Raw genomic sequence first — 13,898 nt, 5'->3', positions numbered from 1 at the left:
GTCAAGTAACACATATTTTGTATGTTATATGTACTCTTTAGTGTATTCTTAAAGTAAGCTGGAGAAAAAAAATGTGTAAGAAAATTATAAGGAGGGGCGCCTGGGTGGCTCAGTGGGTTAAAGCCTCTGCCTTCGCCTCAGGTCATGATCCCAGGGTTCTGGGATCAAGTCCCGTATCCGGTTCTCTGCTCAGCAGGGAGCCTGTTCCCCCACACCGTGCCTCCCTCTCTTCCTACTTGTGATCTCTATCAAATAAATAAATAAAATCTTTAAAAAAAAAAAAAGAAGAAGAAGAAAGAAAGAAAATTATAAGGAGGGGTGCCTGGGTGGCTCAGTGGGTAAAGCCTCTGCCTTCGGCTCAGGTCATGATCTCAGGGTCCTGGGATTGAGCCCCGCATCGGGATCTCTGCTCAGCTAGGAGCCTGCTTCCCCCTCTCTCTTTCTCTGCCTGCCTCTCTGCCTACTTGTGATCTCTCTCTCTCTCCCTCTGTCAAATAAATAAATAAAATCTTAAAAAAAAAAGAAAAGAAAAGAAAATCACAAGGAAGAAAAGAATACATTTACAGTACTAGACTGTATTTATTAAAAAGACAAAACTTGCATATAAGTGGGCCCACAAAGTCAAAACTGTGTTGTTCAAGGGTCACCTGTACTTCCCACCTTTCTCACTTTCATCCAGTCATACTGGCCTCTAGGTCTTTGGTCTTTGTACCTGCTAGTCTATCTACCTAGAAGGTTCCCGTCCAGAAAGCCACATCTTGTTCGTTTCTATTTCCTTCAACTATTCACTCACCTTATCAGAGATACCTTCCCCAGCCGCCCAATATACCCAACTCTGACCTGCTCTGTTTTCTCCCCAGCACTTAACACCACCTAATATACATTTTATCTTCTCCTACCAGATAAAAGGTTCATAAAGATAGGAATGTTTTAACTTTACCAACCACCTAGAAGAGTGGATAGATAAAATGAATTCAATGAGAACGGAGTAGCCAGAATGCACTAAGTCTTGTGTTAACCAGATTCACAGTGGTGAATGAGACAGTCTGATGCCCACCTTAACAATGGTATGAGGTGGGTAAGGGGTAAACAAGAGCTACTTGCTCTCATTATTCCCGTCCCCGCGAAAGTTCCTCAGACATAAGTCATACAATTCCTACTGCAGAACCAGGACTCAAGCCCAGGCACGCAGGCTCTGGTGTCTGTGTTCTTATTCAAGTAAATGAGCAAAAACAACACATGATGTTAAGGATAATGACAAAAGTAGTTGAGGGGTGCTGTGGGGGGACAAGGAAAGTATACTTATTCCGTCTATGGGCAGGGAGAGGAATGTCAGAAAGGGTTTTCGAAGACTTTCTTGAAGGGTAATTCAGAACTATCGGTCTGGAGATGCAGGGGGCTAGAGACTCGGTTTTGGACATGAGTGAGTTCGAAATGAAGTGAGTTCAGCTCGTAACTTAGAAGCACCAGCCGACTGATGGCTGTATGAGACTTCCTAAGAAGAGAGTGTCTAAAAGAAAAGAGAAGAGGGGGCGCCTGGGTGGCTCAGTAGGGTATGCCTCTGCCTTAGGCTCGGGTCATTATCTCCGAGTCCTGGGATTGAGCCCCGCATTGGGCTCTCTGCTAAGCAGGGAGCCTGCACCCTCTCTCTCTGCCTGCCTCTTTGCGTGCTTGTTACCTCTGTCAAATAAATAAACAAAATCTTAAAAAAAAAAAATAAAGAATGGCCTTCCTTCCTCTCCTAAATCTATTAAAAAAAAAAAGAAAAGAAAAGAAAAGAGAAACGGGATTAAACTACAAGAAGCCTAAAAGGCCGGACGGAATGGCCAGAAAGGTAGATAAAAGACCAGGCAAACGTGTGCCATGGGAACTAGAACGGAAAGGAACTAGAACAAAGACGGCTCTAAGGAGGAGGAAGTGCGGAAATAGCTCCGTGAGAAAGACCCTGGAAAATGCCCGGTGGACTCAGCACCGCAGACGACGAGGCTCTCCACAGTCTGCTCAGCCTCAGTCCTTCATGCCGTGCTCTCACCCCAGACGGCATCTGCATAGTATGAGGCAGAGGCCCTGCTGGCATTTAGTCGAGGGGGTCAGGGATGGTAAATACCAGCAATTCAGTGAAAAACTGCACTACCCGACCTGTTGACAGCACCTGCGTTGGCTGACTCTGCGTAGCTGGAGCTGAGTTTATGGGTGGTTCCAAGTCTCCCCTAATGTTCACACACTCCTCCCCACCCTTTGCATACCTTCACTTCCTACTGCTTTGCCTCCTAGAATTCTGGTTTTGGAATTTAAAATGGACCAATCTCATAAATGTCTACATATCTATATAATGTTCATGCTTTAAAACTCTCGAATTCTGACATCTCAGCTTTAATGCAAAGAATGTGGCTGTTTACAAATACACACTTGTTTTATCAGCAGTCTTCATGCTTTTTTTTTTTTTTTTTTTTTTTTTGGTTATTTATTTATTGGACAGAGAGAGACACAGCAAGAGAGGGAACACAAGCAGGGGGAGTGGGAGAGGGAGAAGCAGGCTTCCCACGGAGCAGGGAGCCTGATGCAGGGCTCCATCCCAGGACCACAACCTGAGCCAAAGGGAGGCAGATGCTTAGTGACTGAACCACCCAGGCACTCCGAGAATGTCGGTCTTTAATATTCTGGGTCTTTCAGCCTGCGCATCAGCTTGCTGGCCTGTTAGGCACGGGTATTACCATCCCTTTTATGAAAGATAACTGGGCATAAAGTGCCTAATGCAATGCCTGGCACCAGACTGGATGGATATGAACTTCCCTTCCTGTGACTGTCTCTTCCCTTGGTGAGTCTCTGCTCAGGAATTTGTACAGCCTTCACTGCTCCTCTCGGGCAGCCCCGATCTTCTACCACACGCTGCTAGGGATTTTCCCCAGCTACCTGACTTTGGGCCGCCACACCTGTGGTACTTGCCCAGCCTCACCCGTGTTGTTAGGACTCAGCAACAGCCGCTGTGCTCAGCAGGCTGCCCAACATGTGCTCCCATGTCTAGGACCCCAGATGCCCAGCCAGAGCACAGGTGGGCCACCACCGACCCTGGCCACTTCCACTTCAGAGCCTCAGAGACACATCTCTTCAAAGTCCCACTTTTCTTTCTCTCCCACTGATCATGTATCATTAAATCACAGGACTCATGATTAGGAACTATATTATTCAATAGGAATAATTCATATACACTTTAGTTTTACAAGGTAACAATAATATGCAAATATACCATAAATACATGGGACTAAATGCGGTGCCTGTGCTCACTTCTATAAAAAGTAGTGCAAGACGAGAGCCCACTCATATAACACCATGCCTATGGAGAAATTACACTCAACTTATGGTGTCTTTTCCAAAAATGTTGCTTCCTCCAAGACTGAGGAACATATCTCAGGGACCCACCCTTCTAACTGGCCTATCAGCTTCTTGAGGGTAGGGCATTTTCTTTTCCATCTTTGCATCTCCGTATCTAGCACAGGGTCCTCCTCGTTAATAAATGTTTTTTATTCGTCTGATAATCAGAGGGGAAAAAAGATAAAAAAACATTCTTAACAGACATCAGTGCTTTAGGTCAGAGAGCCAAGGTAAGGATAGATGATTTGAAGAAAGCCTCTCTAAGGAAGGAGGTGGAAGCAGTTTATTCTGTTAAGGAATTTTAATTTCCTAAACACCTTAAATTCATGTGAGAGGTATAGGATAGGAATGTCATATGTTCTGGTAGAGAAACTGAAAAGCTGCTACATGAGATGCCTTTTTCTTTTTTTTTTAACAAAAAGTCAACTTTTTTTTTTTTTAAAAGAGATGCCTTTTTCTAAGAGTCAACTATGCTTCCCTCTTTCATGAGCACTGCTCTATCTTTCAGATACCAAAACTTCTAGGTTCCTGCCCATAAATTGATCCTGAAGCAAATGTCAGCTTTTCCTCTAAGAAAATAAGTGGAAAAAGAGTGGTAGTCATTAGTAACATTCAAAACTGTATCAGGTCCAACCTCCCACCCCCCAGCCCTGTCCCGGGTACATGGAATGAAGGCATTTCCCTAGCCATTTCAGTGTGGGCAAGTGACTTGCCAGACCAATGAAATGTCAGTCCAGCTGCAAGTACATGGTGAGGAGGATGTCATCAGCCTGAACACCCAAGTGACTATAGTGCAGAGAGACACCACAGCATGAGTGAAAAACCGGAGTTTTTGGAGTTATGTATAACCTCGTCTACTTAGACTGATACAAACACCAAGCCTGACAAGGGTTCTCAACTAGGGATCAAGAAATTCTGGGTTTAAAGAAAAAAAAGAAATTCTGGGTTTTGCTTCAGAATAGGTCAACCCTCTCTTGGATCACAAAGGATAACCCAAGAACAGTAAAACTGATCTCATTTCCAGACTTTAAGGGCACCCACAAAACAACAAAATAATATATAACATGTTTCAGCTGCAATATATCCAAGTAATATCATTAATATTAAGCTTTACTGCGGACTACAATCCGGACAAACACTGGGTTTTATTGAAAAGGCAGGATAACAAACAGAGAGCTCTAAAGGTCAGCTTTTGCTATGTTGTATACACTATCATCCCAATGCCCTTAACCCCTTAACCATTAATAAGGAATGACTAAACAAAGCAAACAGGCTCTCGCAATTTCAAGTAGCAGACAATGAGGCAGTGCAAAGTTCAAGAAGTAAGGACTGTGAAGTAGTGCAGCAGACAGTAAGAGTGGTTTGGAGCAGTCTCGGCTTTTCTTTCTCTTTAAACAAAGTATAGTGATGTCAGAAATTTAAGAAATCGTCATTGCTAGTCTCTGCCAGTTGTTCTGAAAGGATAAGATATTGGCCTCTGAAAAATATTCTGCCACAAAATTCTTATCCATCAAGCATCAGCAGAGAAGGGCTCGGAATGCAATGGGACCAAAGGTTGGCCTAGGCTCCCTCCTCCCTCTTAGGCGTAAGCCAGAAAGACAGAGGTAGCCAGGGATGGTCAGCATGCCAACTAGGACCTCCTCAAGCACTAGATCTCAAACAGAATGTCTTATTCTTCTATGCCAAAACAGTAGCTTCTTCCGCACTAAAAACACACAAAGTATGTGTCCCCTCACTGTCTTCCATTTTTGGAGACCAGCAATCAGGATACCTGCTTCAACGTCACTAAGGTGTGGAGGGCCTTAAAGTTATCAGGGTGTGGAGGGCCTTAATGAGCCCGTTATCACAAGCTCTGTTCCCAGAAGGGACATTAAGAAAGCACCATCCTTTATGACATTTATGATCCTTTCATCTTGGGCTCAGCAGTTCATTCCAATTTTGAGCCCTCAGCATTTTCCCACTTCAGCAGTCTATACTTAGCAAGAGATTTTTAAATTCCATACTATGAGGTTTCTTGGCCTCAGACCCTCCCAAAAACATACGTTCCAACCCTCTTGAGACAGCCCATGGCAAACCCAAGTCCATAAAAAGCCTGGATAAACTCCTTTGATACAGCCACTGAATTGTGACTCTGATGACCAAATCCTCAAAGCCCAACTGAGTGCCAAATTCAGCTTTGCTGATGAGCGACTCGTAGATCAAAATGTTACGCTACCCATATGTTTTCGGGTTTTTTTTCAAGATTTATTTATTTTTTTATTGGACAGAGAGAGAGAGATTACAAGTAAGCAGAGAGGCATCCCATATGGTTTTATTTGATCATAATTAACATCAATACCCAATTTAGTCATGACATTGAGCTATTTGGGTATCTCTGAAAGCAAAAGGGAATCAAATGCCCCAGGCAAAATAAGTTCTAAACGGCACAGTCTGGATTGAAGACTACTCCAGAGACTGTGAAATTAGACTTCACCCAGCCTGTAGCAGCTTAAACCATGAACAACCTAATGAGTCTAGGTAGATGGCAATCCTTGGAACGCTCACCGTGAAGATTAACCTCACTCAGGTACCATGCTGGAATTGGTGAGGGAGACAGGGCAAACACAAAGATAAGGATAATCTAATCAAGCATGGAAAACACACAAGCTTATATAAACTAAGTAACATATGGCCAGAAATAGCACTCTACATGGTCCATAGAGATCATCATAGCCCAGGGTGATGAGGACAAGCTTTAGGACAGTAGGATTCGAGCTGAGCCTGAATGACAGGCTGGATTCAGTTACAAAAAGATGTGAAAGGCAATTCAGGCAGAGGCTCTGAGCAGGAATTACAACGTGACTAAGACTGGTCCAGTCAAGCTGTAGCAGAGGTATCTGGCAAGAAGAAATGGTAAACAAGGCCAAGATAGAATAGGGACAACTGTAGACAGCCTCGAATGCCTGGCCAGGGGGTCAAGGCTTGATAACAGGACCAAAACTGGTCTGTGTTCAAGGGAGCAGATAGTCTAATGCGGGCTTTGGGGAGGGGGGGATAATAAATTAAAAAAAAAAAAATAGGGGTGCCTGGGTGGCTCAGTGGATTAAAGCCTCTGCCTTCAGCTCAGGTCATGATCCCAGGGTCCTGGGATCGAGCCCCGCATCGGGCTCTCTGCTCGGTGGCGAGCCTGCTTCTCTCCTCTCACTCTGCCTACCTCTCTGCCTGCTTGTGATCTCTGTCTGTCAAATAAATAAATAAATAAATAATCTTTAAAAAAAAAAAAAGATATATAGATATAAATAATTCCCACCTGCAGGATCAACAAGAAGGAAGAAGAAGTAAGGTTAGAAAACCTGACAGACACAACTGAAATCAAGAGGCACCATAAGTAAAGACAGTGCTTGACCCATAGTTGGAATCGGTGTTAAAAATATAAATGACATTAGGGGTGCCTGGGTGGCTCAGTGGGATAAGCCTCTGCCTTCAGACCAGGTCATAATCTCAGAGTCCTGGGATCGAGCCCCACATTGGGCTCTCTGCTCAGCCGGAGGCCTGCTTCCTCCTCTCTCTCTGCCTGCCACTCTGCCTACTTATGATCTCTCTCTCTCTCTGTGTCAAATAAATAAATTAAAAAAAAAAAAATGACATTAGTGGGGGAAGGGAGGAAATTTAAATACAAACTATATTTTGAAAAATAGTATTTTTTGATGTTAGACTTCAACTATGTTAATTATGCTGTGGTTAATTTATTGCATTAATTACAGAATTATGCACAACATATAAGACAATGTCCTTGCTCTCAGGAGATGTCTGCTAAAGTATTTAGGGATGAGAGGTCATGACATCTGCAACGAACTCGGATGGGTCGAGAAGAAAACCATATATGCATATAGAGAGATGTAAAAGCAAGTGTACAAATGTTAATAACTGGTGAATATTAAGAATAGATTTAAGGAGTCTACGGAGAGAAATGACAGGTTTTAGCAAGTGACTGGCTATTCCTAGCAAAGAAGCGGGAGGCAAAGTTTTGAGGTTTTGAGTGCACTCGCCAGAGGATGGTGGCTGCACCAGTGGAAAAGGGAGGCTGGAGGAAGAAACGGTTTTCAGGAGACAAGGCCAAACCTGGCTCTGGATAAGAAGTGGCGGGAAGAAGTGAGATGCTGGAATGAGAGGAGGGAGAAATGCCTCCAGCAACGGGAAATACAGGCATGGGACTCAGGCCATCCTGGACTAGAAATGACAAGTTTGGGAATGACCCAGACGGATAATTTAAATAAGACAACAGGATGAGATCTAGGCTAGAAACAGGAGTGCGAGAAGAGTGAGTTAAGAGATGACTGACGACGTAAGTTAGAGACAGAAGTGGGAAGAGAGTAAGAGCCGAAAGGGTTCTGTGTAACAGAAGCACCGGTGGAAAAAGGACTACGAAGGCAGTACTTCATGAAGAATCGGTAGCACTGAATGCTGCAGAAACCATCCAGAAGGTGATACTGGCAAACAGGATTAGGAAATTATAGTGCCTTTTGGGTGAGAATGAAAACCAGGAGACAGGGCTCCAAAAAGGGAACAGATGAAGCAGAAATGCAAGACTGGATGTGAATCACTCACGCACTCAAGATGTTCACCTTAAATGCAAGACTGGAGATGAGACACCAGTTAAAAGGACGGCAGAAGCAAGGGAACAGGTGGGTTCTGTGAGAGACAGCGGCCCCAGGAGAAGGAACAGATACAGACAGCTCCGAGTCACTGTGGTGTATGGTGGGGAGAGACAGGAAGGGATCTGGCTCTCCACATGGGATGAAACACACTTTTCTTTAAGCCAGGAAGAAAGGGAGGGCGAGGAGGTAAGCAGACTTAGGATAGAGAGGTTTCTTCAGTCCAGAAGGATGGAGTTCAAGGTGACATTCCTATTGTCTTCTGACAGGTCCTTTGCCTACCTAGCCCTAGAAGGTAAGCCTGAATTAGCAACCTATGCGAGTTCTATGTGAGGGCAAGGACAAGCCTGAGGTGGAACTAAAAAAAGTCACCTGCTGAAAGACACCTTCCACACTATAAAGGTGAGCCGGGTGAGGCCCTGGCTCCTTGCGCCATCACTTTCCAAAGATCTCAGGGAATCTGGAGGCTAATTTCCTGATGTCACATGAGCAACTAAAAATAGACAGGTTATAAACTGTGAAAGGAATCTGCAGCAGCAGCAAACTATTTTATGGAACTTACTTAAAGATAAGACACAGGAGAAAGAACAACATTTTGTTGGCTTTTTATTTCCTTTTAAAGCCACGCCCACTGGCAGAGAGGGACACTGGGTTTGACCTATGGCTCTCCTTAAAGGAAATTACAAGACAGCACCTTGAACAATTGACAAGCTCAAAGCAACTCTAAATGCTTGCAAAGAGGAGGTGAAGAGGTCTCTGAAGTTTCTAAGATTCTTTCACATGGAAAGGGAGAGTGACCTCCTCAAAAGCACCAGTGAGCTCTGCCTTGAGCCTACTGGGGAGCTCCAAGGGAAGTATATCTGGCAAGAATGGGCTTCTGTGATTCTCTTGTACCAGGCTGCTCAGGGAGTCTCAGCACTAAGCTAGCTGTTAGAGAGAAAACGTCACTCACTCCAACATCCAACCTTAAGAATGCACTCACTGCACTCGCCCGGAGACAGTCATCCACATCTCAGGAGGGTTAACGGAGACGGAAGATCCTCCTGAAAAATGACAAGAAAGTCCTCCAGACAGCAATGCTAGCGATGATGGATCTAAAAACAACTACCTCGTTGAGATGAAAATAGAGTAAAAAGGATTATGGCTTAGCAATGAGTTGTAGTCTCCTAAAAAATCATTCGCTTTCTCCAAGGGCCATGGGACACGGTAAAAACCAGTTGAAGGAAACGAGGAACCTGTCCAAGGTCAATAGCACTGGACACGGCATGAGCCCAGCTGGATAAAATACATGTGGCAGGTCCTATCCCCTTGCTGGCTATCTCCCACCTTTAACTTGGCACAGGGGGACAAGAGGCCATGTCAAAGTGATGCCAGCAGCACAAATCTGAGAACGTGTACTTTGTACTTCAATTCTGCCCAACAGTCTGCTTCCCTACAGAATACCACCTGACCTCGAACGATGTTATAAATGTCTGAGTCACTCTGTTCCTCTTTGGGAAAATTATAACCTTTACTAGCTAGGTCAAAGACCCTACATCATGATTCTTCCAAAGCTTCACTGTCACCGGATTATGCCAAGGGAACTCATTTTACAATCAACATAAAACAACTTCTCACTCCACTAATGTGGCAGTCAAGCATCATAGTGACATCACTGCTCTCTACCAAGAAAAAAAGTATGTCTATAAAAACATGAACGATGACATAGGCCGAGTAATCTCATGTGTGTGTTAAAACTGGTAACAGATCTTAGCAAAACGCTCCCAAAACTATTAAACTTCAGTTATTAAGTGAAACACAACATCTGGGACTACTCCCAGAGTAAAAAGCCACAAAAAGAACATAAAGGTGTAGAGGCAGATAGAAATAACCTAGGCTTTTAGTTTTCTAGTAACCCTGGTTAGGGAGAGAAGGTACCTTATCCATATGGAAGATCAAATCCAATTCACAAACATTTTCAAAACACTTATCCAGGGTCTCCACAAAAACCTAGGAAACAAGGAAAAACAGATCAAGAAACAGGAACATATTCACATCTTCATAAATGTCACATTTGAAAGCACAGGGGGGCAGTCACAATACTACTTACCTTATGATAAATCTCAAAACAAACCAAAAAACTACCAGCTTTAGGCAATCACCCTACCTACCCCAATTTAAGGGGCACAGTCAAGGACAAAACAATCTTGTTTTTAGTATAGCAATACAACCAGCGGCAGACACATGGGGTTTTCTTTCCCCCTCTATAAGGTGCTAATTTTCACAGAAAAATAACAAACTGAAATACCACCTGCTTGCAGTCCTTTCCGCAGGCCTTTGTGTATACACACTCAAAAAGTTTTTACTATTACAGTGTTATCATAGTTTTGTTCTGTTAATTCCAATTAACATTAACTTCAAAACACTTTTCCATGAATCACTTAACATACTCACAACTTTGTTTTTAACTTATATAACATTTAAACAGGAAAGTATACAAATGATAAGAGTCCAGCTTAATGAATTTTCAGAATGAACCTATCACGTAGCCAACCACCATCCAGATATTGCAATGGAATACTCCCAGCTCCTAGATGCTCTCTTTATGCGCCTTCAGACAAAATCCCCCTCCAAAGGTAGCCACCATCCTGATTCCTATCATCACAGTTTGGTTCTGCCTGTCTGTGAATTTACACAGGTGTCAACATACAACATGGACTCTCTCGTCTGACTTCTTTCATTCAACAGTGCTGGTGAATTCCTCCGTGTTACTCCATGTCATAAAAGCTTGTTCATATTCACTGCTGCATAGTATTTCACAGAAATATTTATGCATTCTCCTACAGATGGGACATCTGAGTTGTTAGCTTCTGACTAGCTCTAAACTAAGAGAAATGGGGCTGCCTTGGTGGCTCAGTCAGTTAAGCATCTGCCTTCAGCTCAGGTCATGATCCCAAGGTCCCGGGATCAAACCCTGAGTCCGGCTCCCTGCTCAATGGGAAGCCTGCTTCTCTCCTGCTTTCCCTGCTTGTGTTCCCTCTCTTGCTGTCTCTCTGTCAAATAAATAAGTAAAATCTTTTAAAAAAATAGAAATGGAAATCCTATTTCTAGCACATTTGGAAAACTCTTTGACATTATTTATATTATTTATTTACTTATTATTTATTCTTATTTTATTGTATCAGCAATTCTACACCTATGTACATACCCAACAGAAATGCATATATATATATGCATATGCCAAAAGACACATATCGTAATTTCACAACAGCACTATCCATAACTCTTTACATTTTTACCGGGGGGGGGAACATTTTTCTGTAGAGGTAACATACTTGCATAGGACTTTATTTTCAATCCCTGTGCTGGGTACTCAGTGAGCCCTTACCATCTAGCAACCCAATTCCCTCAGTTTCGAAAAATTTTATCATATACTTTAGTTGAGAATTTCCCCCTTTTCCTGTTCCTAATCTTTCTTTTTGGAGCTGCTTCTACTAAGGTACTAGACCTCGTCATTTTCTGATCCTTTCCCTTCCAGTTTTCTCTCCGGTCTTTAATTTCTAAGAGAATATTTTGTTCCAACTTTCTTATTTAGTTTTTTTAAATTTTACTTCCCAGAAGCTTAAAGATAGGGGTTTGTTTGTTTTATCATTCTCCTTCCTTTTATGGTCTCTACTTCCTCTACATTGCTTTTTACGGTTTGTTCACTTTAGTCTCCACATTCCATGTTACAGGCTTTCCTCAGATTACTGATTATCCTTGTTTGTTTGTTTTTTTTATTTGTAAGAATCAAAGGCTCACTGGAAGCTCTGCAACCCTAGCTGTCTGCTGGGGACCCTCCCCTTCATCCCTTTAGGCCTTTTTATTCCTTCCCCTCAGACTGCTCCGATTTCTCAAGAGAGATTTTACAACCTGCAGCCTGAAGACGGAAAGACTAGCTATCTGAAATTTGGGAGCTGAGTGGCGGCAAAAGGCTAGGAAGTCAGTATACAACATTCACAAGGCACACATTCATCTGATCCTCCAGCTGTGTACCATCAACCATGTTTGGTGTCCCCCAAAGCAGAGACCCGGAAGTGGGGCAAGGACTTAGGGATCTAACGGGAGCTCAGGCAGCTTTCCCTGCCCACTCTGCGCCACACCCAGCGGCTGTGCTGCCAGCTCTGTGCCTCGTGAGGCTTCTTCGCAGTGTAACAGCTTGGCTGTCAGCCTTCTCTACTGCTGGCCCAGGATGTGGCTTCCCTGGACTTGCCAAGTCAATTACCATATTCTTTCCTCCGTTCAAAAGTTCCTTGCTATTGTTTACTCTCCTGTTCTGTCCTTGTGTGTCTGTGTCGGTGTGTCCTCTAGTTTTAGAGGAAAAAAAATTAACTTAGAAGTGTGGAAGTTCCCAATAGGACTTAAAAAAAAAAAGAAGAAACTGACAAAGTCAAAATTCTTAACAGAAAATAAACCGTGAAAATACTCTGCCAAGAATGTTTAGAAAAACATTTGACTAGACATCAAAATTCATTGCAAAGCCCTGGTCATTAAAATAGAAAAATAGGGGCGCCTGGGTGGCTCAGTGGGTTAACCCTCTGCCTTCGGCTCAGGTCATGATCTCAGGGTCCTGGGATCAAGCCCCACATCGGGTTCTCTGCTCAGCAAGAAGCCTGCTCCCCCCCCCCCCGCCCCCGCCTGCCTCTTTGCCTACTTGTGGTCTCTGTCTTTCAAATAAATAAAATAAAATCTTTTAAAAAATAAATAAATAAAATAGTAAAATACAGGGGCGCCTGGGTGGCTCAGTGGGTTAGAGCCTCTGTCTCAGCTCAGGTCGTGATCCAGGGCTCTGGGCCCTGCCTCAGACTCTCTGCTCACCTGGAAGCCTGCTTCCCCCCATCTCTCTGCCTGCCTCTCTGCCTACTGGTGATCTCTATCAAATAAATAAGCAAAATAAAAAATAAATAAATAAAATAGTAAAATACTAAGATAGAAATAAAATATGGATTGATGGACAGGATATAAAATACTTAAACAGGGTGCCTGGGTGGCTCAGTTGGTTAAGAGTCTATCTTCAGTTTGGGTTACAGTTCCAGGGTCCTGGGACTGACCCCCAAGTTGGGCTCCCTACTCAGTAGGGAGTCTGCTTCTCCCCCTGTCTCTGCCTCTCCCCCTGCTCGTGTTCGCTCTCTAATAAATAAGATCTTTAATAAATAAATAATAGATAAATAAATAAAATGCTGAAACATATACATGTGTATAAGAAAATATATTCTTCTCCCCCTACCAGATGTGATAAATCATTTTAATTATTATCAAAGGCATAATCCACTTTTGGAAATTTGTTAAAAGGTTAAAATTCATACAAAACCTGCCATAAATTAATACAAATGTAGATTAAATGCATCTTATCTATCTCTTATAGCAATACCTTCCATAAACAAGTAAAGGTGGGCTTTTGCTTTAATGCTAAACAAAGCTGGCTCTAGAATTCTATGCAATTCTAAACAAAATGAATTATCTGAAATTATTTTCCACTTATTGTGAACCTCAATAAACTAAATTCAAAAGCAAATCATGATAAAATCTACCACCGTCTTGAATTCTGCAGTCTTAAGTATTTCAGACAAGCTATGCTGAAAAGCCACTGCTGGTAAGCCCAATGAAGGATGGGACACATCACAGGCACTCTGGGTTTTGAAACTTAAGAAAATTAAGAAGCTGATTTTGTGTGTAATACTTTTAGATGCACTCTAGGAAGACCAAAACCATGAAAGCCCTAACAGTCTGTGGAAAAGTCACTGCAGCCTACTGTCGCCAGGCTGCCTCCATGCCTAGAGCTCCCACACCCTGTGTCATATTCGTGTAGCCTCCAGCGGTTGGCATTCCCAAATCCTCCTCCTCTCCCTCTACCATGCAAGCCTCCTCCTCTTC

The 13,898-nt window shown here is 43.1% G+C and overlaps 1 protein-coding gene across 1 annotated transcript in view; it reads right to left on the bottom strand.

Moving 5' to 3' along the window:
- Positions 1-13,898, bottom strand: part of AP3S2 (adaptor related protein complex 3 subunit sigma 2) — a 52,132-nt gene that overhangs the window by 21,714 nt on the left and 16,520 nt on the right. The window contains exon 4 of the mRNA XM_059371577.1: positions 9,924-9,995. Coding sequence (XP_059227560.1) covers positions 9,924-9,995 — 72 coding nt within the window. The remainder of the gene's footprint in view (positions 1-9,923; positions 9,996-13,898) is intronic.

This window comes from Mustela nigripes, chromosome 13, assembly GCF_022355385.1.
Source record: "Mustela nigripes isolate SB6536 chromosome 13, MUSNIG.SB6536, whole genome shotgun sequence".
NCBI classification, from domain to species: domain Eukaryota; kingdom Metazoa; phylum Chordata; class Mammalia; order Carnivora; family Mustelidae; genus Mustela; species Mustela nigripes.
The sequence above is the reverse complement of the archived record's forward strand: the minus strand, read 5'-3'. Positions and strand labels throughout refer to the sequence as shown.